The 24,972-nt window shown below is 46.7% G+C and overlaps 1 protein-coding gene across 1 annotated transcript in view; it reads right to left on the reverse strand.

Annotated features, from left to right (window-relative positions):
• The window catches only part of RFX8 (RFX family member 8, lacking RFX DNA binding domain), a 47,634-nt gene extending 22,714 nt beyond the window's left edge, over positions 1–24,920 (reverse strand). Inside the window, exons 1-3 of the mRNA XM_010829863.1 lie at positions 24,849–24,920; positions 3,709–3,819; positions 2,631–2,684 (exon numbers count right to left, since the gene is read on the reverse strand). Coding sequence (XP_010828165.1) covers positions 2,631–2,684; positions 3,709–3,819; positions 24,849–24,920 — 237 coding nt within the window. The remainder of the gene's footprint in view (positions 1–2,630; positions 2,685–3,708; positions 3,820–24,848) is intronic.
• Positions 24,921–24,972: the final 52 nt, after the last annotated feature.

Consider the following 24,972-nt stretch of genomic DNA (forward strand, 5'->3'; position numbering starts at 1 on the left):
TTATAGTCCAGCTCTCACATCCATACCAGACTACTGGAAAAACCATAGCTTTGACTAAGGACAGTGCCAGCTAAAGGGAGCCAGTGTGATTCTACGAAGGGTACTTCTTTTTATTATTAGCAAAATATTTATTCATTTTAAAGTGAAATAGCATTTTATCATGAACTGGGTTAATGCTATAAACCTTGGTAAAAGAGCCTATAATTCCATAATGTATTTGCCACTTTATTCTGAGTGTACCTCCTGAAAGCCAGCTGCATCTTTTTAACTTTTTATTTTGTATTGGCGTCTAGCCAATTAATAGTGCTGTGATGGTTTCAGGTGGACAGCAAAGGGACTCAGCCACGTATACATGTGTCCATTCTTCCCTGAGCCTCAGGAGCCTTCTTTAAAGACTTCTGTTGAGAAACAAAATGGCAGGGCCCTTTCTTTATCTCCTCCCATGTGGACCTGGTGGCCCATCTGAGTTGCCTGCTCATGAAGACTCTCGCCTTCTGAGATTTCTGCAGCTCAGATATCCTGAGGCAACACAGTACTGACTCCAGGTACTCCAAGAACCCCAGACTCTTAAGCTGTTTCTTCTGTGTAGGCTGTGAGTGCTGACCCCGGATTTGAAAATCTCTTCAGATTTCTCTTCAAAAGAAGACATCTCCAAAGAGACTCTGGTATTTAATGATAAAGACAAGAGCCTGAGCAGGGAGGAGGAATCCTTTGACTCCGAGGCTGGAGGCTTCTGGGGCTTATGGGTCTGGATGAGAGAGCACTGTCTCGGCCCACCCCTCGTCCCGCCTCCCACGTTCCGAGTCATCCATCCCGATTCGCCTGCTACAGAAATATTTCTCTGATTTGTCCCTCTTTCTCTCTGACGTGATTGTCACTGTTCCAGACCCAGCCCTCCTTCCTTGTCACCTTGACTGTGGCAAAGCCTCCTCCCCACCCTCTGCTCCCATAATATGGCATCTGATGTCACTGCCAACCCACCACCTTCTCAATAAGTCAGGGTTTCCCACGGGGCCGGTGAGATCATAAATTCGGTCATAGCCACCTTCCTGTCCTGTGACGCCTGTGACCACCCTCTGCCTCTGCCTGCACCATGCATTCCTCCCAGAATCCCTCTTCTCCCCCATGTAGCGTCTGTTGGACTTCTGCTTTTCTATGAGACTCGCCCGCAACATGGCCTCTTCCGGGGAAACTTCTCCAGGCGTCTCTGTTTTTCTTCTCTTGGGAGCCGAGAACAGTTCGATCAGACTGTGTTCTAGAACTTTCCATACCGTATCACACTCATTGGCTTACATTGTTCCTTTCAGTACCAGACTATCAGCTTCTCAAGACTCCAAGGGAATACCCTCTTTGTTCCGGAAATGGTGCTGGTCACAGGGTAAGTATTCAGTTAGTACTTGATGAAGCATCGTAGACAAGAAGAAGTGGATTGGATATTCAACTTGGGGGGTGTTTATAACATGGTGTTAATAGGCCAGGGGTCACTCTGAAGACAGCCTGGTCCCTCCCTCAGGCCAATGTTTTCTACAAAGCATGAAATGCCTTCATGCTGAGTAAATATTATCTCCCAAAGCGGAAGTGCTTAGAACACTGAAGCCTCAGAAGACTTTTCATTTAAATGTGCACTTGCTTCTCTGGAGTTTCATTTTATACGGTAAAAGATAGAATTCAGAATGGTTAAAAGATTTCTTCATGCCTTTCATGGCCAACTCTAGAATACAATCCACTCTTGATGATTCCCATGTCAGAGCACCCTGCTCCAAACTGCTTCTTGCGCATTGCTGCTGCTGCTGCTAAGTCACTTCAGTCGTGTCCAACTCAGAGCGACCCCATAGACAGCAGCCCACAAGGCTCCCCCGTCCCTGGGATTCTCCAGGCAAGAACACGGGAGTGGGTTGCCATTTCCTTTTCCAGTGCATGAAAGTGAAAAGTGAAAGTGAAGCCACTCAGTCGTGTCTGACTCTTAGCGACCCCATGGACTGCAACCACCAGGCTCCTCTGTCCATGGGATTTTCCAGGCAAGAGCCCTGGAGTGGGGTGCCATTGCCTTCTCCGTCTTGTGCATTAGCATGTATCAATAACAGCTCTGAAAACCATCTCTGAGAATCCCAGGGTAAATAAAGTTGTTGTTCTTTAGTCGCTAAATTGTGTCCAACTCTTTGGGAATCCATGGGCTGTAGCCCACCAGGCTCCTCTGTCCATGGGTTTTCCCAGGCAAAAATACTGGAGTGGGTTGCCATTTCCTTTTCCAGGGGATCTTCCCGACCCAGGAATAGAACCCATGTTTCTTGCGTCTCCTGCATTGGCAGGCAGATTCTTTACCACTGGGCCATCAGTACTTTATTCCAGATCAGCTGGAATTAGGATCTAAAAATAGCTGAGTTTATATTTAAAGCGTAAAATTATCCATATGAGCACCTTGGAAAATTTCCAGATGATTAAACTGAATAAAAATATCACCTTCAAGAGCTCACTGACTATAAAACAGCTGCATTCTAAGCACTTTAGTGCGATGAATTCCTACTCCACATCCCTTGAGGGGTCTTTTCAAGCCGAAAGGTTAAGAACAAGTCATAAATGCTTGCGTTTTGTAGATAAAACCCTACCCTCTCGAGTTCTTGGTTCCTCACACGTTGCAGAATGTCTTGACAACAGTTGCAGTATTCATCAGCAAGGAAGGCCACCTAGGAGGATACAGAGAGTCGTTTCGGCTGGCAGCCCACTTCTAGAATTACCTGCTTCTCACAGACCTTGCCGAGGCCCTACTGTGTGTCAGCGGCTCAGCTGGCTCTGACTCTTTGTAACCCCGTGGCCTCCAGGCCACCAGGCTCCTCTGTCCATGGAATTCTCCAGGCAAGAATCCTGGAGTGGGTTGCCATGTTCTTCTCCAGGGGATCTTTCTGACCCAAGGATTGAATCCAGGTCTCCTGCATTGCAGGCCCTATAATAATACCATCTGGCTGTGGCATCAACCAAACTCTTTCCTGGGGCCGTGTGTTTTTACTGATAGTTATGCGAAGTGGTACCCCACTCCAGTATTCTTGCCTGCAGAATCCCATGGACAGAGGAGCCTGGTAGGGTACAGTCCACGAGGTCACAAAAGTCGGACCTGACTGAGCGACATTTTCATTTCATGTGGAGTAATGCATAACTTCAACTAAAATTGAAGTCACTTCGTTTTTGATGCCATAACTCATTTATTTCTGGGTCTGTACCACCCACTCTAAAGACCACCGATCTTTGCCACCTTTCCCTCTAAAGCCCAATTTCCCCTTCCATATGCCCCCAGACCCAGTTGCTAGAAAATACACAGACCTCTTTCTTGCTCTGTGATGGAGACCCTCATTCTAGAATGTGACATGATCCCAGGTGGAGTCTTTTTATAGGGTGTGAGGAGAAGCCCTGAATTTCCTGACCATCACCCAGCCCAGGAGGGAATGACAGTCCTCACGGGCCTGGCAGAAGGCAAATCTTAGTTCATTTTGTACAACTGTGATCACTGGCAGACTAAGAAGCCATTTACTGCCCTAGGCAGCAAGGCACGGAGCATTAGTCTCCCTGATGTGTGCAATCTTACTGTTAAAAAAAATTTTTTTTCCCCACCCTGTGTAGTATGTGCAACTTCCCAAACAGGGATCAAATTCATGTCCCCTGCAATGGAAGCACAAACTCTCAACCACCAGACCACCAGGGAAGTCCCAAGCCTACCATGTGGTAGGAGTATTTCTTTGCCAGTTCCTGCTCCCAGAATGGACATCTCCTGAATTCAGACAAAGGGGATCCAATGGGTTCTGTCTTGATCGGTGAATGATTGTCACCCTAAAACCATTTTCACACAGATTATTTCTTTAAGTCAGATAATAATTATTCACTGCTACTATAGGTTAATCTTTCATCCACACCCCTGGGCACTTTCTTGATCCCAGCAACTATTTCCTCTTGTTTCATTGAAAATGATACTAACCTTCCTCTATAAGACTATACTCTCTAGTCACCAGAGAGCAATTAGGATTTAATATTTTACATATTTAATATTTCAAAATGACCTTGCATTACAAATGCTGTATGCATGTGTGCGTGCTAAATCGCTTCAGTCGTGTCCAACTCCTTGGGACCCTATGGACTGTAGTCCACCAGGCTCCTCTGTCCATGGGATTCTCCAGGCAAGAATACTGGAGTGGGTTGCCATGCCCTCCTACAGTGGACCTTCCCGACCCAGGGATCAAACCCACGTCTATCTCTTGCACTGGCAAGTGCGTTCTTCAGTAGTGCCACTTGGGAAGCCCACAGATGCTGAATAGTAACAACAAAAAGCCTGCCTATGAAAAACCCGATGCCATAAACACATTCTACAATGCTTGTCTACACGGTTGTCCGCCCTTGAACTAAAACCATCTCCTGTCTGGGTCACTATCCCTGGATTACAGAAATGGTCAGTCATATATAAAATCTCAGGGCCGAATGAACAAGGAAAGTGAGGGGCACTGACTTGCCTTTCGAAGAACAGATTACAGAATATAAAACATTTTCATTAAGAATGGAAAAAGGCCATGCGGCAGAAAGTGAACTCAACAATCCTGCTGCTCACCTCCCTGCCCTACTCCCACCCCGGAGCAAGGGGAGGCATGGCTGCTCCTGATTTGCATGAAGGACTGTACTCAGATGATTTCTTCAGGATTTCCCTGACATCTTTTGAATAATTTCCATTCTAATAGAGTAGGTGAGAGCATTCCTGGGAAGCTGGAAGTTGAGCCTGCCCTGCTGGACTGCACCGGGGTCAGGGGAGTCCCCCTCATCCTCTCCAACCTAATGGCCTGCTCTGTGGCAGCACAGCTCCAGGGTCAGTATATCCTCCTTGGCTTTCTTGTTCTGCACTCTGAGCCTTCCTAAGCTTCTCACCGAGCTATTCACTTCTGAGCTACTCAATTTGCTTAGCAGATCATTCATGTGGGTTTGCAGTAGGCCCTTGTCTACACGCCATGGGAGGACAGAGAGGTCTTCTGAACTGTCCGCCCTACCCGGAGGGCTAGGAGTGCCACCCCAACTGTGTCCCACAGGCACTGCGCTCACTGAGAGCAGCCACCAGCTTCCTCCTCACCTGATGCTCCCTCATTATCAGCCAGCATCACCTTGAGGATCAGGGGGTGAGTGGCTAAGGGCTGCCCATAATAACGTTATACACAGGAAAATAATTGCATCTAATTCAACAATTACTGAGTATTTCAGGGTCTATCATAGCAAATCTATTTTATTCAACACTCACTGCTCCTTCTTCTTGGAGAATGTGGTTATAATTAGTAGACTTCTCAAAGGCAACAATGTCTCCACTGTGACATAACAGATAAGAGAGAAATAATTTTAGTTAGACCCCTATTTCTGAGCTCAGGCATAAAGGTTCTTTTGCAGTGAGGTTATTTGTGTGGGGGGAATACCGTCCATAGGGTTGCATCGGAACTGACTCAGCACACACACACACACACAAACACACACACAACTTTGATTTCAAAACCCTCCTCCAAGTTTCTCTCCACAACTGCTGATTATCACCTGCTTAAAGTTTTTTTTTTTTAATTCATTGTATAACTGTGACAATCACGTATTTATTTTTAAAAGTTTATTCCCTTCAGAAGCAAGAATATGATGTCCTCATGGTTAGAACTTGCTCTGGTGAGAAAAGAAAAATCATCATGCAGATGAAGTCTTCTATTTTCTGATTTAGAGCTTTGAAAATGATCAACTCAGAAATGATAATAATATCCTGTGAGTCAATGGATGGGGCAGGGCACTTTCACAGAACAAGGAAACTGCGAAGGAATAATATGTAAGGTCCATGTCAGCACACCATGTGGGTTCACATGTCATCATGGAGAGTAGATTCAGTTCTGTGCACGTGGTGTGAGGTAGCAGACCAACACTCTGCTTCTGCTTCTGGATGCAAGTTCAAGGTCTTCAAGGCAGGGATGGCCTGGGATGGTGGTAGTCAGAAGGAAGTGGAGGAAAATGGCTTTCATCTCATGCAGGAAGGTCCTTCATCCTCTCCAAGCCTCTCTAAAGTCCCAGGAGCTCTCCCTTGACCTTAGGTTTGGGTCAGTCCATTCTCGAACAGTCATGTACGGATGTGAAAGCTGGACCATAAAGAAGGCTGAGCACTGAAGAACTGATGCTTTCGAACCGTGGTGCTAGAGAAGACTCTTGAGAGTCCCTTGGACAGCAAGGAGATCAAACCAGTCAATCCTAAAGGAAATCAACCATGAATATTCACTGGAAGGACTGATACTAAAGCTGAAGCTTCAATACTTTGGCCACCTGATGCAAAGAGCTGACTCACCAGCAGCAGAAGGGGGCGACAGAGGATGAGACAGTTAGATAGAATCACTGACTCAATGGACATGAATTTGAGCCAAGTCTGGAAGATACTGAAGGACAGGGAAGCCTGGTGAGCTACAGTCCATGTGGTTGCAGAGTCAGATACGACTTAGTGACTAAACAGAAACAAAAAAGCTGTCAAATGACCACAACAGAAACAAAGCCAGGGCGCAGGAGTTACCTGGAGGTGAGTCGGCTCGGAGAGGTCACTTGGCTTCCATGGGGGCTGTCCCCTTGGCTCCTGCCCCACAGGCAGGGCCCAGGTGGTTAAGATTTAACTGCTGGGGGACAAGGAAGGGCAGCTTGGGAAGGAGGTGGCAGCTAACTCCACAACAGAACAGGCATCCTTGGCTGCTCTTACTTGTGTCGCTTGAGCTCTGAGAGCTTCAATTTTCCACCCGACGAAGGGGAAGGATGGGGTAGGTTCCATCCCTTAGTTGGGAAGAGCCCCTGGAGAAGGAAATGGCAACCCACTCCACTATTCTTGCCTGGAGAATTCCACGGATAGAGGAGCATGGCTGGCTATGGTCCATGGAGTCGCAAAGAGTTGGATACCAACGAGCGTCTAAACAATAACAATCTCCCACCACTAAAAGAACTTTTCCAACCCCCAGAGCCTATAACCTTCGCTCAGAGTCTCCAGGGTGTGCATGAAGGTTAGCAGATTCTCCCAGCCTCACAAAGGGGGTCAGAGGAAGGTCAGGGTCCCTTCTGGGTCCTGCAGACTGTCTGCTTCACTCAGCACAGTGTAGACACATAAAAAACACATTTGACTTTCATTAGCTTTTACGATCAATTTGGCTAAAAAGGGTCCAGCGTAAAGAGGGCTGGGACATGATTATATGCCACACGACTCAGCCTTTTTTTTTTCCTTTTCCCGAAAGTGTTGTGTTAGCTGAATACGCTTTCTGGCATATAACTTTCTTCTAGCTTAACTACAATTTGCATCCACATTCTCAGGTTCTGACATCATTTGTCATTAATCCAGACTTTCATTTGCATCATTTTGGCATCATCATTTGCCCTTGCAAATCATCCTAACAGCAGTGAAACAACAACGTGAAGCAATTACAAAGGTAAGAAGATAAAAATGTAATAAAACCGAATTCACGTCCCGGACGTGTTCAGCCTCAGACTGTGGAGGCAAGGTGTTTCATCTTCTCACCGTTGATGGACTTCATTTCCATTTTTACTCAAAGAACATGAATCAACGACTCTGTTTTTGGTTAGGAGTGTGTGTTAGTTGCTCAGTCGTGTCTGACTCTTTGCAACCACCAGGCTCCTCAGCGCATGGGATTTTCCAGGCAAGAATCCTGGAGTGGGTTGCCATTTTCCTCCTCCAGGGGATCTTCCTGACCCAGGGAATGAATCTGGTTAAGACACCCTTAACTTGTTTTTTAAATTTTAGGCCGTGCCATGCGGCATGTGGGGTCTTAGTTCCCCAACCAGGAACTGAACGCGTGCTCCCTGAGTTGGGAGCTCAGAGTCTTAACCACTGGACTACCAGGGAAGCGTCTCAACTTGATATATTTTTTTCCCATTTTATTTTTTTATCAACTTGATACTTTTACATCTCAAGTTAAATAGTCAATGTATGTATTCATATCAGGGTAGGTCTTATGATTGCAAAAAGCTTTATTTAATATCCTTTTGATTGCACTAAGCACACACACGACACTAACGATTAAAATACACTGAGCATTTGCCCATTGCTAAGTGTCTTATTCACTCCCCCTTACTCCTCACAACAACCCATTATGTAGTGGAGAGTAATTCATTATTTTCCCCAGTTATGTACAGGAAACAAGAAACAATTCACAGAGCCAGAAATCCAGCTCTGACTTCACATCTTCATCACTATTACCTCTTCCACTCTTTCCTCTTTTAAGACAGGGGTCCCCCAACCTCCAGAAGCTAATGCTGGATGACCTGAGGTATAACTGATGCAATAATAACAGAAATAAAGTGCACAGGAAATGTAGCGCACTTGAACCATCCCGAAATCATCTCCCACCCCAGGGCATGGAAAAACTGTCTTCCACGAAACTGCTCTCTGGTGCCAAAAAGGCTGGGGACCACTGCTGTAAGACACACATATGTGTGATAATAAAGAACGCACACGAGGAGGGCAAAGGAAGATGCGAGGGTTTTGAGACAAAGTGGAAAAGAACAACTTTTAAAATTTTTATTTTATATTGGAGTATAGCTGATTAACAATGTGGTGTTAGTTTCAGGTATACAGCAAAGTGGTTATACACACATATGCATGTATCTATCTACTGTTTTGCAAATTCTTTTCCCATTTCGCTTATTACAGAATATTGAGCAGAGCTCCCTGTGCTATACAGTGGGTCCTCGCTGGTTATCTATTTTATTTTATATTGGCACAGAGTCGATTAACAAAGTTGTGCTGGTTTTAGGTGTGCAGCCAAGGGATTCAGTTATACACATACATATATCTATTCTTTTCCATTCTTTTCCCATTAGGAAGAACAGCCTTCTTTTTAAACTGGATTGGCTGAGTGTGGCTGAGGGGCGTGGGTTCCTTATTTTCTGTGCTGGGGGCTGTTGATTTTACGTTGCTTAACTCTATCCCCATTAGATTTTTATGAGCAACTTAATTGCAAAATGATGATCTAAAGGGACACCTTTGAAACTGCTGAAAGTCTGTCGTTCCCGAGGGAAAACGGCAACCGGAAGCCAGGCCTCCTCGGCAGACAGACGGCACGTCTGGGCGTCTGGGCTGGAGAGGAGGATGTGAGGGGTGCTTTGAACAGGTGAGATGGTTTGGGAGCTTCACCTGCTTTTCAAACCTCCCCCCAGCAAGGGTGCAGTCCAGGGCGGGATCCTCCACACCTATGTTTTGTGAGCTGCTAGACAACAACCAGGTAATGCCTATTTAAAAAAAAAACAAAACACACCTTAACAAGTTCCAACCAGCCTTGCGAAGCACAGGGTGGACACGGCCCAAGTGCGGGTTGCAACTTGGACCCCTGATTATACCTGAGAAGGAGGCCGCCCGGGACACAGCAGAGCCCTGCTGTCGGGAGAGGGCTGGCCCCAGGAGGGTTTACCTCCTGCAGGCAGTGGGGCCACGTGGACTCCATGGGAAAGACACCGAGATGTTCTGGGTCTGCGGTGCCCACGATTGCTTGGCTGACAGCTCCCTTGAACTCGCCCTCCCAGGGTGATGAATGTGAAAGATAAACTGGAGCCTTTCTGCTCCCCTGGGCACAACCAGCCAGCCATGGACCCAAGGTCCTGGGTTCTGCGGGCTGCCAGGCAGCCCCCTGAGCTCATGAGCTGGCAGAGGAACAAACGCACAGAGAACAAAGGCAGGCGTGACTTGGGAAGGCCCGATTTTAGAAGCTTTTTACAGGCTTTTAATATGCTAAGTTGGAAAAGCTGAGTGAGTGTGTGTGTGTGTGTGTGTGTGTGTGTGCGTGCGTGTGGACTGGGAGACGGATGAGGGCAAGGGCTAGTTTTCATATGTCCTGAGAGAAACCTGGGCCTCCGTCCCACTAATCTCAGAAGTCACATTAGATAGACCAGGGACTCTTCTATTTGGAAAATGACAACGTTTTCCTTGTGACATGTCAGCCAGGAATGTTGCTTACGAGGTGGAGAATAAACATGTTAAGCAGAGCTGTTTCTCTAGATGTGACAACCACACACACACTCACACACACACTCTCTCTCCATTTCCCTCTCCTTCCCCTGACAATAACAGAGCATTTTATACTTTGGCCTCCATTCGCCAAGAATTTCTAGGTCAGCGCTTAGACCCTGGTCCAGGGCTCAGTCCGGCTGCCAGCTAAACAAGACTGGGATCTGGGGAGGTCTGTTCCCTGTATAAAGATGTTACCCTGGAGAGGGGAGCAAGGCAAGAAGTGCCCTGGAGTTGGGAAAGGGCTTCTTTGCATCTGGCACACGCTGCATATTTATAGTCATTTTCCTTAAAAAAAAAAAAAAAAAAAGGCTCAAGCTGCTCGTTGGTTTTGCAAATCAAATCTTGGTCTCTCCTTGGAAATGCTGCCTCAGCAGTTTTCAGTGGGATCCACCACAACACGGTCGTCCACCCCGCCCCCTCCCTCACCTCCAGGGAAAACAAACGCTCTGACACCAGGGCTCCGGGTCTGCTTGCTCCTGGGCCACCTGTGAGGAGTCCAGTGAAAGAGGTCCCGGGCTAGGGATCCTGTCCTCCTGCTAAGCCGCTGGCGTCAGGAGAGGGCGGGGTGGATGGTGGCAGAGAGCTGACAGTAGAATTTCTCCTCTGAAGGGGCTCCGAGGGACAATATGGGGAGACAGGGAGGAGACAGGGGCTTATCTCAAGACTAAACTGATTTTAATTAGATTATCTGCTTTTTCTGCAGTGCCTGGTGGTGGCAGTGATGAGAAAGCAAAAAACCCCCAGAGTCCCTTAAAGCCACTAGCCTGGCTCCCAGCCAAATCTCTATGCTGATGCTCTCATCCGTGGTTTCCATTTCTTTCCTTAACATGAGGTCCAGAAAACACACACACACACACACACACACACACACACACAAGATGCCCTTGAAAAATCCAGATGCCTTCTCCTTCCCGAGGCAAATATTAGCAGGAAAGTGCTAATTAGACCTCAGTTGGCTGCACCCTCAGAGAAGCGCCTGGCTCAGTGGAGCTGTCACTGTGGGGAACAAGGAAGATGCTGGTCTGTGGTTGGCTGGGGGATCCCCTCCGGGTTCTGAATGCTAGTGAGCCTGTAACAGCGGGACCTGAGGGTGTGCCCTGGGCGGACACAGCCACCTGCCTGCCTTGGTGTGTGAGGACAGGGGGAGGTGCTTGGTTAGGGCACTGTGTGAACACCTGTGCTACCTGTCCAGCCCCCCGGCCCCCAACACACACACACACACACACGCACACAGGCCAGTGTGAGGAGGGCTCTGAGACTCAGGGACAATCCAGACTCTAACTGCCAAAGGGGGGATGGATGCCAGCAGAAGATGTCGGCAGGGGAAGACTGGCCACTTCCTAGGACCTGTCATCACATGTTTTCCTGGACTGAAGGGTGAGGCTTGATTCATTTGTAATGTAGGTAGCAGAAGTAAGAAATCATTCAGGGTCCCAAGCTGAGCTCCCTGCTAACAGCAGGCCCCCACCAGCTGTCTGTTTTACACACATACAGTATTTATATGTCAATCCTCCTGTCTCAATTCACCCCACCTTCCCCTGCTGTGTCCACAAGTCTGTTCTGTATGTCTGTCTCTACTCCTGCCCTGCAAATAGGTTCATCACCACCATTTTTCTAGATTCCACATATATGCGTTAATATATGATATTTGTTTTTCTTTTTCAGAATCCACTCTCTGATGACCTAGAGGGGTGGAGATGGAGCGAGGGGAAAGGAGGGAGGTCCAAGAGGGAGGGGATATATGAATACCTATGGCTGACTCATTTTATTGTACAGCAGAAACCAACACAACATTATAAAGCAATTATACTCCAATAAAAAATAAAATAATCATTCAGAGAGCTCCATTTTACCTCTGCCTGATCTCCCCCAATGGTGACATCCTGCCAAACTCTAGTACAATATCACAATCTGGTTTTGACACTGATACAAATCCACTGATCTCACTCGGATTTCCCAAGCCTTCCTTAAACTCATTTTTGCATGTAGGCATGTAGCTCGCCTGTGGAAATGCCTGCATCCAGCACCATGGCTGGGACACAGTGCGTGTCTCATCACAAGGTGACCACGGCTGCACCATCTCTTGCTCCCTCAGCCCAACGCCCCTAACTCCCGGCAACGAGGAAGCTGTCCTCCATTCCAGAAATTTTGCCATTTCACAAATACCACATGATATCACTTATTTGTGGAACCTGAAATATGACACAAACAAACCAATCTACAAGACACAAACAGGGTCACAGACAGAGAGAGCAGACTTGACGTAGTCAAAGGCAAGGAGGGTGGGGGAGGGATGGATTTGGGGGGGTGGGGTTAGTGGACGCAATCTGTTATACATAGGGTGGATAAACAAGGTCCTGCTGTGGAGCACAGGGAGTTGCATTCAATATTCTGTGATAAACCATATGGAAAAGAATATGAAAGAGAATATATGTGTGTGTGTGTGTGTGAATCATTTTGCTCTACCCTTGAAAACTAACACAACATTGTGAATCAACTACCCTTCCACTAGAAAGGAAAAAAACTTTGTCATTTCAAAATGTTTTATAAATGAAATCACACAGTATGGAACCCTTTGAGATGGTTTTTTTCCACTCTGTAATTCCCTGGGGATTCATCCAAGCAATTGGATTGATAGCTGGATTGAGAGAGAGGGAATGACGTCTTGCAAGGACGGGATGATGGGGAGCCAAGACAGACACGCATTTGATGTCCTCCGAGCAAAGCGAGCATGGCTGAAACCAAGGCTGTGCATTCGGGAGAAACTGGCAACATGGATGGGAAGTGCCTATAGAAAGAGCTGGGGACGGTCACCAGTCTGGGAAGAGGGGGCTGTAGGCTCTACACAGGAGGTAAGAGCAAGCTCCTGAGGTTTCCGAGCAAGAAAGAGAAAAACTGAAGAACTGGGGGCAGGTTAGTCTCACGGCTGTGTTCAGATAGTGGTGAGGTGAAGGGAGGGAGCTTACATAGGACCCATGAAAATAATCTCGATGTGAGACGATGAGGACATACAGGAAACACCTGTAACCAGGAAGAGCCATCAGGAGACCCAGGAGGGGAGAATTAACAGGACTTGTGACCCGGGAGTCAGGGAGGGCTGCAGGGTGATCCTCTGCATAGGTTCTATCTCTTGGGATCACAGATGGAAACGAGGGTGTCAAGAGGCAGAGGTGATGGGAGGGAGCGAATGAAGTTAAAGTTCTACCTCTTCAGTGGGAGGGACCAGTGGGTCCTCTGCATGGGAACATCCAGGAGATGGCCCAACAGAACATCCCTGGGGGTGGGTGAGACAAGGAGCAGGAGAAGTGATTCAGGAGGAGGACTCATCCGTGGAGGGAGCGGCAGGTGAGAGACAGAAAAGAATTCGGTGTCCTGGGGTCAAAGTGTAGGCGTCATTAATGATGAAGCGACGGGTCTCTGGGAGATGCCTGCCCTGGTGGGGAAGGGAAGGGCTCATTCTAGGGAAGGGACTGGATGACGCAGAGTCCTGAGGGCTAAAGGAAAGTTCAAGCAGGACATGGCCAATTCTGTCAAATTTGACAGAGGAGAAGAGCAAAGACAGTGCAAAATGGCCCTGGCCATTGAGATGATGATGAAAATGAACCGTAACTGAGGAAATGAACGTGGTACACGTTTCTCTGGCAGACGATGTTGCCAGAGACTGACGTGCATGTCAGAGGAGTGTTGATGTGATGTGCGTGTTTCCATCCTTAAGAAGGATGAATGGCACAACAGCCAAAGAGCCAGTTCGAGTCAACGCAAGTACAAACGGTCCTAATATGAACCAGGCTGTGACCAAGACCAAAGTACCTAAGTGACAGGTACTAACCTGGTGCACCTTTTTCCACCCAGAAGGTAGCAGTACTGGGCATAGAAGAAAGAACTTCTCTTGATACAGATTCCGTCGTAATGATACCTGAAAAATAAACATGGTCTTAAAGATGGTGTCAAACCACTAACTGGGCTTGGGAGAAGAGACAGGACAGCCTAGCCAAGGAAGACTTAGAGCTGTTCTCTAGGGTTCATCATTGACCCCATTTAGCAGGAAAAGCTAATCAGTCATTCAGCCTGACCAGGCTCTGGTAGGTGGACCATTTCACACTATCTCACACGCATCGGCTTTGAAACAAGCTCGCGTATGTCCTCCTCTGCTTTCCTGACTTATGACACTTGAATATGAGAGATGCCACAGGGAAAGCCTCCTGTCGTCTCTGCCATCAACTTTCTCAAAGAAATGCAGACCAACGCCAGTGTTCCCTCTGCTGAATGAACTCAGGTTCTCAAACCCCCATAAGGAAGTTTGGTTCCTCCTCTGCTAAGCCCAGGAAAGGAAGCAGCTTGTATGGGCTCATAGCAGCCCAACAATTTTTTTTTTTTTTTTCAAATTAACTATTGCCCAATGCTTAACTTGGCAAACACTTCCCATGCCTTCAACTCCTTCATGGGTGGCAAGTCCTTCCCTAACTTGGCTTCTGTCCCTTCTTAGTGATTTCTTGCTCTCGCTGATTTCTCCTGACTTTTCTTGATTTAAAACAAACAATAAGTAACAATGATAACTGAGTGATAATTATAACAGGATACACCCGATAATACTGGAATTTCCTTTTGTGTTAAAAATATCACCTGGGTACCTTGGTCTCTTGAATATAATTCAAATATGCGAATTAGATGGAACACTTAGCAATTTTAGTTCAAAGAGTAATTAAAATAGTTTTATTGTTCTAGGGCTATCATTACTTAACTATTAGACATTTACATGTCTAAACATTGAAAGTGTGGAAACAGAAAAATACAGTGTGACTTTTGTACTTTAACACAATCTCTTGAGAAGACAGAGACTCAAATTCGGTTCTGGCATCACCTGAATTGTATCAGGCACTGGGAATTTCATTTAATTATGGGAATTCTTTGGGAGGAGTTGATATTTATAGTTTGTTTAGTTTTGCACTTTTTGGTCATCCATTTTGTGATTTTTCAAAATGTATGTTTTTAACATTTAGAATAAAACCAAAATGATCAACCTACCTGGCACTGCCTCTCGTTCCCAGCCTCCGGGTGCCAAGATCAGGGAAAACCAAGTGCACGAGCTAAAAGAGTAAGTTAGATTTAAAGTTGCAATTTTAAAATTTAGAAATAGAACTTTCAGCTTCATCTTTTGCCATGTTTAACCTGCATTCCCTCTTTTCTAATCATAAAGAAAATACAAATAAATGAAATTTGGAATAATCAGACAAGTATAAAGAAGGAAACACAGCACTCCAAGGGAACCACCATGTAAACTCCAATGCAGTTCATTCCTGACTTTTTTCCAAAGCCTTCCTGTGCGAGTGGATTCTGCAAGTCTACACTGGAAATACTGGCATCGTCACAATTCTCGTGTCAGCAGCTCTGCTTCCCACTTTCTTCCCCCTACCTTGTACTGTAAACTTTTCCCCGTGTCATTAAAAATCCTCTAAAAACAGGGCATTACTGACACTGCAAAGCAGTCCATCATGCTACTTCCCTTTTTCCAATGTGATTGGCATTTTCATGTTAAAATGTATTCATTTACTTTTCATTTGAAAGATTTTGCTAGCAAATGTTACAAAATATTAAATGAGAGCTACTTCTGACTCAATGTTTCATCTCCCCATCATTTATTTATTTATTTTTGGCCATGCCAAGTGGCTGTGGAATCTTAGTTTTCCAACCAGGGAATCAAACCTGCATTGGGAGGGCAGAGTCCTAACCACTGGACCACCAGGGAAGTCCCCATCCCCACTATCTTTTTTTTTTTTTATTTATTTTTAATTGAAGGATGATTGCTTTACAGTATCTGTGTTGGTTTCTGTCAAACATCAACATGGATCAGCCATAGGTATACACATCTCCTCCCTCTTGAGCCTCCTTCCCACCTCCCTCCCTACCCACTATCTTTCTGATGTACATTCTGTTAGCACTGATATGATATCTATGACCAATTATATTTTTTAAAAACCAGAAGTCTGTTCTGTCTGAAGGTCCGTGACAAACACAGTACCCAAGTGCATGACTGTTGAAAAGGGAAATCCTGTATCCTGGTAAAACTACGAAACTACAGAGCAGGAGGGCAGGATGTTCCAGGCGGCCCTGTAATGATTTCTTCCATGTTCTCTACGTCTCTGGGTCTGCCTTCCTCTCTCTTTTATTCTCAGCTTCCAAGTGGGAGGGTTGGATGTCATGAAACATTTCTCCTGCCTGCCTCAGACCCTACCTCTTCCTACAGAAAGGCTCCCCCACTTTCCCCCGCCCCGCCGGACCCTGTGTGGAGGCACAGAAAGGGAGAGGAGGGCAGGTCTGGAATGTTGTTTTTTTTTTTCCATATTTACTTTACATATATTTTAATTGGAGTATAATTGCTTTAGGTCTGGCACAATTAACATCAAAGTCATGAGGCCAAATCAAGGAAGGAAGGGAAGCGAAACATAAGCCACAGGAGAGAGCTCCCTCAGAGGCTCCCTCCCTCAGAGCCTCAGGGCTTCCCTCCCTCACAGCTGCCTCAGACCCACCCTCACTCAGAGCTCCCTCAGAGCATCTCTTCTTCAGAACTAACTCACACCAACCTCCAGAGCTCCCTCACCCTCACACCCTTTTCCACTCAGAGCTCCCGAGGACCCTTCCTCACTCAGAGCTCCCTCAGCGCCTCTTCATCGCGGCTCCCTCAGAGCTTCCCTCAATCAGAGCTGCCTCAAAAAAGTCCCTCCTTAAGAGATCCCATAGAGTCTCTCTCTATCACAGCTCCCTCAGACCATCAGACCATCCCTCACTCCAGCTCCCCTAGAGCCGTGCTCCCCCAGACTCTCCCTCCTTCAGTGCTCCCCCAGACTTGCTCCCTCAGAGCCTCTCTCCCACACTGGCCCCTCAGACCCTGTCTTGCTCAGGGCTCTCTCAGAGCCTCTCTGGATCAGAGCTCCCTCAAAGCCTCCCGTTCTCAGCACTCCCTCAGAGTCTCTGGACCAGAGCCCCCTCAGACCCTCAGACCCTCTTACTCAGAGCTCCCTGAAAGCCTGGCTCCCTCAGCCAGCCCTCCCTCCCTCAGAGCCTTGCTTGCTCAGCGCTCCTGCAGACCTTATCTTGCTCACAGCTCCCTCAGAGCCTTTCTCCCTCAGAGCTCCCTCAGATCATCCCTTGACCTGTGAACAGTGAGTAGGATGGGGTGGTCCAATCACCTCAGACGCTGGGGAAGAAGATTCAAGAATTAGCGTCAAGGACTGATGTTGAGGCCCCTGCGTTCAATGTCTGGCTTGGGCACCAGACTCCAAGTCGACGAGAGACAGCTGGCCAGTGGCCTTGGGGGCAGGCCGAGGACTGTGGTCACTGCCCTGGCTCCAACATACCCACAGCCTGTTCAAGACAAGAATGGCTGAGAAGTTTCCACACCCAGACGCTGGCCACAAGTGGTAAAGAGCTGACAGGTAGAGGACTTCCCCGGCAGTCCTGTGGTAAAGACTTTACCTTCCAATGCAGTGGATGTGGGTTTGATTCCTGGTCAGGAAGCTAAGATCCCACATGCTTCATTGCCAAAAAACCAAAACATGAAACAGAAGCATTATTGTAACAAGTTCAATAAAAAACTTTTAAGAAAATTTTAAAAAATGGTCCATATTAAAAAAAAAATCATAAAAAAACAAAAGCTGACAGGTGAGAGGGCCCAGATTCTGCCTAGCAAGGCCCCAGGATGGGCAGTCAGGTTTTGGAATGAGTTATTCACTAAAGCCAGGGATGCATTCTAGAACATTCTCAAGGGTTGCCCTGCAGAAGCCACAGGTGGGGGGGGAACAGGAGACAAGGGTCTGCCTAGCCCCCAAATGTGAAGATGTGTGGTAGAAATTTTCCGTCCACTTTTACTTCTCCCAAAACCCAGAGAGGTGGTGGGAGAGGGGAGGGAGGAAAAGCAGGTCCCCATTCCTAGTAGCCTGCTCATGAGAAACCTTGCTGGAGGATTGGGGAAATCATTCCACTTTAACCTCAGCTCAGAGTGTGGATGTCACGTGGGGCTGGATCTTGTTAGGCAGGTACCCTTTGGTAAACTAGAATGGCAATGGAGCTTTGTATCACCCAAGGATTTCTAGGGAGGTCAGGCTGCATTTCTGGACAATGAGGCCATGGCCAACATTTGCCTTCTTCTTTTGTACACGTTTCTTGAATCTCCACATTTTCTATTAAGGGAATGTATTATTTCATAATCAGAAAAGCATCAGGAAATGCTACTTTAAAAAAAAGGAAGTCAGCGTTTGGGAAGTTTCCTCATCCTCGTAAGCCTGTTACTTGCACTGGGAGTGAGATGACCCGTCATGTACCCGGGACTGTGGAGCAGAGCAAGAAACACCCCAACATCTGCACAGGAACTTGTGTGGAACCTGGAATCAACTCTATTCCCAGGGGAAGAGGCAGGAAGTGAGAAGTGGGTATTTTGTTGTTTCTCTTGTAAACAAGCTTTGGGATCATATCCTTTTCCCCTTCCTCTCCCTTCTTTGAGTCACAGATTCAGCAACTCAGAGTCCCTTTCCAAGACCAGCAACACTGAACTGGCTCATTCTTTGGGCAAATTCCCAACAGGAACTGAAAGCCAGGACCCCAGTGTCTTGGGGGATGGATTTGAAAGGAAGTTGGAAGATCAAAAACGCTGGACAAATGCCCGCGATCATACCGGAGGCTCTTTTTAACACTTTCTGTGGAACACTGCAGTGGGACCACCCTGGATGAGAAACGACTGAGAAGGAAATCGAAGATGGGTTTTGAACAGGAGCCTTAGGTTTCTTAAAAAAGGAGGCAGGGATGATCCAGAGCCCAAATGTGTCAAGCTCAAGTCACCCCATTCCCATCTGATAAGGCTGCCAGATAAGGAAAGTGCTGTAGTGCCAGGATGCCCAGACTCAAAAGCCTTAGAGGAAGTGTCCCAATCAATATGTTGAGTGATGAAAGGGCAAAATATGGGCTGAGTGATAAGACAGCTGGGGAGTTCCTGGTGGGTTGGAAGACCTCACCCAGAGACATTCAGGGAGCTCCAGAGCCTAACACCTCATTCACGCCCACATCACTTTTGATTTATTGAGGGAGGGCTAAGTGTGAGCTTCAGCAGCTGACACGGCTTGATGACTCTGAGTGTAGAAGATTCAGCAGGTTGGAACTAAGAAGCTGCAACTTAGAATAAGGAAACAGCCACTCTTGGGTTCCAACACCCATCTGCATTGACAACAATCTGATAACAAGGATAAAATATTCTATTTATCTGGAGTGTTTTACAGTTTACAAAGCAGTTTTGGGAGGCCTGTGCCCAGTCTCTCAGTGTTGTCTGATTCTTTTGCGACCCTCCAGGACTGTAGCCCACCAGGCTCCTCTGTCCATGGGATTTCCCAGGCAAGAATACTGGAGTGGATTGCCATTTCCTACTCCAGGGGATCTTCCCAACCCAGGAACTGAAGCCGCATCTCCTGTGTCTCCTGCATTGGCAGGTGGATTCTTCATCATTGAGCCACCTTACTTCTAATTCATGTGTTAAAAAAAAAAAATGAAGGGTTACTTTTGCTGACCACAAGCTTTAAATGAAACCAACATAATGGCAGGGAAGGATAAAAAGGTTAGTACTCAAAAAAGTAACAAAAAATACAAATAAAAGCTCCATCCTGAGCCCTCCTGAGACACTGAGTTGTACCCCTGGGGAACCTGTCTTTGAAGAGAAACACCAATAAATTGAAGTCATAATGAAACAAATGGGCAGGGAAGTTAAAAGTTGGGAGCCAAGAATATTCAGTGGAGAAGTGAGTATCAGTGGAAACATCACTGGAATTCACAGAATTGCCCTTGGGAGCCCAATGGGAGCCATCATTTCAGAAAATGATGTCAAACAACCCATCAGCTTGCAAATTAACCCCCAGACACATGCCCAAGAGAACAGCTCCACATCCACAGTAGGAGACACATGTGAATGTTCACAGCAGCAAAACTGGGAAACAACTCAAATGCTCATCAATTGGAGAGTGAACGAATCAACTGAAATATTATACAGCAGTCAAATGAATGTAGAGGAGTCTTGATATAAGAGTAAGTGGAACAAGTCCCCAAAGATGACACATAACATGATCTTCCTTCTAAAAAAATTCAAGCCACAAAAATTAAAACTGGGCTTTTTGAAAGAAATGCAATCTATAAAATAAGTCAGACAGAGGAAGCCAAAGATGGTATGATCTTGCTTATATGCGGAATCTAAGAAACAGTGACAAAACAAAAGCAAAACTAAAAACAAACAAACAAAAAAACTCACTGATCACAGAGAAGAGACTGGTTGTTGCCAGAGGTCACAGGACGGGTAGGGCATGGGCAAAATTGGGTTAAGGGGATCAAAAGTTTAAGAAAAAAAGAAATGATACAAATGTAGTAAGATTTTTTTTAAAAAGGCAAGAAAGGGACTTCCCTGGTGGTCCAGTGGTTAAGACTCCACGCTGCCAATGCAGGGGCAGTGCAGGCAGCATCCCTGGTTGGGGAACTAATGCTCCCACATAATGCACAATGCAGCCCAAAAAAATTAAAAAAAATTTTTAAGGCAAGATAATGATGAAGGGGTTGATGGTTCCCAGGAGCTGGGGAAGGCGGGGAGAGGGGTTTCTGACCACATGGTTCCTATAGGGTGGTGGATTCACAGATGCTTATCATATTGTTTAAAAGAACAAAAGAACCTGAGAGAATCAGGCCGTGAGTGGATGGAAGGTTGAGGGCATGTCAGGAACCAGTTCCACTCTGTCCACTGAGGAACACTGAGAAAGGCAGCAGACAGGAAGGGAAGAAAGACTGGAAACCGGAAGGAGGCTGGACTGACACCTCTGTGGCCCGTGAGCAGGCTCCTTATTCCCAGGTCATTTCAGCACCAGCTAGGGGCCTCCTGTGGGGGTCTGATCCTGCAGGCTGTGAGCTGCCCCAAGGCCTGCAAGGAGCCAGGCGGCTTTCCATCCGCCTGTGTTCTGCTTGCCAAGCACGGATCCTGGGGGAGGACTATTTGCCCAGGGGAAGAGTCACTTCCTTGTAACGGAGACATAAAAACACGCTGCCCCCTCACAGCTCTGAGTCCCAGGCGTGTCTGTCCCCAGAGGGCATTCTGTTCTCATACAAAGCTCCCAGCTGGAGGTGACTTTGAAGGGCTTGTCATTGGATATGGAGTTGGACCAGTGACCGCCAAGGTCTTTTGGGAGTACAGGATACTTTTGAGGGAATAACAGGTGGAAAGAGGTCTGAATGAAGTCAGTTGAATGAAGTCCATAATGAAGTCAACTGCCCCAGCGTTGCAGCAAGCTGTGGGAACCTTGACCTTAGTCACTCATGGTTCGTTCCTTGACTTTTAATGCTATCTGCCTCGGCGGATGGCTGTCACAAGACCAAGCATTAAAGATGCCAACTGTTTCCTCCCACCCACCCATCCTTCCTGCAGGCCTCTTTTGCCTGCAGATCGTTACAGGGTCAGGCCCTGGAGCAGAAGGTCAAGTGAAGCATCTTGGGAAGCAAGCACCATACAAGCAGCCATCATGGGAAATCATGACACTGGAGGAAGAAGCTGGCTTCTGGGATGGGCCTGGAGCAGGACTGGCAAGAGAAGCAGCATCACAGTGGTTTACAGACACACCAGAGGGAGAGAGGAGATGCCTGGTGACTCAGAATCTTGTCTAGGTTGTCTGAGAGGGGACCCAGCAGGCACAAGTGGCCACTGAGCACTTGAAATGGGCTGGTCTGATTGATGGGCTGTACATGTAAGGGGTCCATACAGTCAAGGCTACGGTCTTCCCAGTAGTCATGTACGGTTGTGAGAGCTGGACTGTAATGAAGACAGAACACCAAAGAATTAATGCCTTTGAACTGTGGTGCTAGAGAAGGCTCCTAGAAGTACCCTGGAGAGCAAGGAGATCAAACCAGTGAATCTTCGGGGAGATCGACTCTGAATACTCACTGGAAGGACTGATACTGAAGCTGAAGCTCCAGTATTTTGGTCATCTGATGCGAAAAGACGACTCACTGGAAAAGTCCCTGATGCTGGGAGAGATTGAGGGCAGAAGGAGAAGAGGGTGTCAGAGGATGAGATGGCTGGATGGCATCACTAATGCAATGGACATGAACTTGGGCAAATTACGGGAGATAGTGAGGCACAGGGAGGCCTGGTGTGCTGCAGTCCATGGGGTTGCAAAGAGTCAGACACGACTAGGTGACTGAAAACCAACGTGTAAAATAATGCATTTGATTTTTGAGATCTAGCATGAAGAATGAACAAAACAACTCAGTGAGTTTTAAATACTGATTCCATCTTGAAACAATAGTATTTTGAATATTTGGGATTAAATTTAAAATTTATAAAATCAATTTCACCTTAAAAACTTTGAAAAGGAGGATCTAGAATATTTAAAAATTATATATCTGGCTCCTGTTACATTTCTATTGGGCAGCACTAGATTAGATTCTATGAGGTCCAGTCAAACTTATTGCCATTGGATTAAATGAGATATCCCTCTAAAAAAATTCTCCTTTCGAGACCTTTGGTGGTCCAGTGGTTAAGAATCCACCTTCCAATGCAGGGGATAAAGGTTCGATCCCTGCTCAGGAGCTAAGATCCCACACGCCATAGGGCAATGAATCCCGAGTGCTGCAATTAGAGAAGCCCACATGTCACCATTAGGACCCAGTGCAGCCAAAATAAAATTTAAAAAATGATAATAATCAAAATTCTCCTTTTAACTTGTTTTGAGTGGATTCTGTCTATTCTTGAAAACCAGACTGAAAGTAAATATGATGCAATATGAAAGCTATTATTGTTACTTTAATAACAATTAAGCTCTGTGATTCTATTAATTCTTTCCGTCAACAAATCCTATTGGCTGTCTTCCAAATACACCCAGGATTTGACCCCTACACACCTGGGCTTCTCCCACCTCCCAGAGTTGAGCCTCTGATCCTCTCTTCCTGGTCTCTGCCCTCCAACCACTGCAGCCTCCTTTCTGTGTCAGCTCCCTCCTGCCTCGCGTCTTTGACATTGGCTCTGCCTGCTCTGCTCTTTGCTCATATAACCCCATACTCACTGTTTCATCTTCTGGAAGTCTGGACTCAAAAGTTACTTCTTGCCTCCCCTCAAATTACAGCCCTTCCCCTAACACACACATCCATATACATATGCACACAGGCACACACACACACACACACACGGATCCTTTACTCTTTCTACTCTACTTAGCATTTACACAATCTGCTGCTGCTGCTGTTGCTAAGTCACTTCAGTTGCGTTTGACTCTGTACGACCCCACACACAACTCACCAGGTTCCTCCGTCCCTGGGATTCTCCAGGCAAGAACACTGGAGTGGGTTGCCATTTCCTTCTCCAATGCATGAAAGTGAAAAGGGAAAGTGAAGTCGCTCAGTTATGTCCGACTCTTCGAGACCCCATGGACTGCAGCTCACCAGGCTTCTCCGTCCATGGGATTTTCCAGGCAGGAGTACTGGAGTGGGGTGCCATTGCCTTCTCCATTTACACAATCTAATAGACTATATATTTTATATTCTTTATCTGTCTCCATCAACTATAATATATTAATAATAAATACAGGACTTCCCCAGTGGTCTAGTAGTTAAGAATCTGCCTGCCAAGGTAGGGGACATGGGTTGACCCTTGGTCCGTCCGGGAAGATTCCACATGCCACAGACCAACTAAACCCATGTGCCACAACTAGTCAGCCTGCACTCTAGAGACTGCTCTGCAACCGGAGAAGCTATTGCATTGAGACACCCAAGCATCACAAGCAGAGAGAAACCTTGGCTTGCTGCAACTACAGAAAGCCCACGTGCAGACGAAATAAAAACATAAATAGAGTAAATTTAAATAAAAAAGTAATAAGTGCAGTGAAGGCAGGGATTTCTCTCTGTTCTCTGTTAATTGCTGTACTCTCAGCATCTAAAACAGTGCTGAAGTAGCAGTTGCTCAATGAATATTTGTTGGATGTAGAGGGTCTTAGATGGGCCATCCTTGTGCTAACATTTGCTGCGTATTGCGTGGTATAAACAAAGCCCCTGGCAGAGCTCTTAACCTCCAGAAGAAACCTTTGAGAGCCCAAGAGTTCTCTAGATATGAGCAAATTGTGGGAAGGATCAGCTGTTTGACCTCACAAGGTAGCTCTTAGTGCTTGTGGCGTCCTGAGCTGTGGCATGTCTATGCAGGAACAATGACCCGGCAAGCCTGGCTGAACACTGCGGGTCTCTGGGGCTGCTAGAGCTGCATTCTCTCTGGTGAATGTAACCCCACCCTTCCCTTTCCTGGCCCCTCACTATGAAGTGTGGACAAAGGATGGGATGGCTTTGGGAAGGTGTGAGGAAGTAGGCTAATCATCTGGCTGGTTTCCAGGGTGAGGCCGGTTATATCCACTTCAGTTCAGTTCAGTCGCTCAGTCATGTCCAACTCTTCGTGACCCCACTAATCGTAGCACGCCAGGCCTCCCTGTCCATCACCAACTCCCAGTGTTCACTCAGACTCACGTCCATCAAGTCAGTGATGCCATCTAGCCATCTCATCCTCTGTCGTCCCCTTCTCCTCCTGCCCCCAATCCCTCCCAGCATCAGAGTCTTTTCCAGTGAGTCAACTCTTCGCATGAGGTGGCCAAAGTACTGGAGTTTCAGCTTTAGCATCATTCCTTCCAAAGAAATCCCAGGGCTGATCTCCTTCAGAATACCCACTTAGACCCAAATAAACCCCAGCATTTCCTCATTGATTATTAATAACTTGCATACTTTTTTACGCAGTGGACATTGTATTTTTATCTTCACAACAGACCTTCCCAAACATGGCTGGGTTGACTTGGTTCTGAGCATTCTGCCCACAGGTCTCCACGTAAATCTCATACATGAGGCAGCGAGGCACACTGTATCCTTCGCAGATGCAAAAATTGTCAACCAAC

The sequence above is a fragment of the Bison bison genome, unplaced genomic scaffold (genome assembly GCF_000754665.1).
Source record: "Bison bison bison isolate TAMUID 2011002044 unplaced genomic scaffold, Bison_UMD1.0 scf7180017864508, whole genome shotgun sequence".
In the NCBI taxonomy this organism is placed as follows: Eukaryota; Metazoa; Chordata; class Mammalia; order Artiodactyla; family Bovidae; genus Bison; species Bison bison.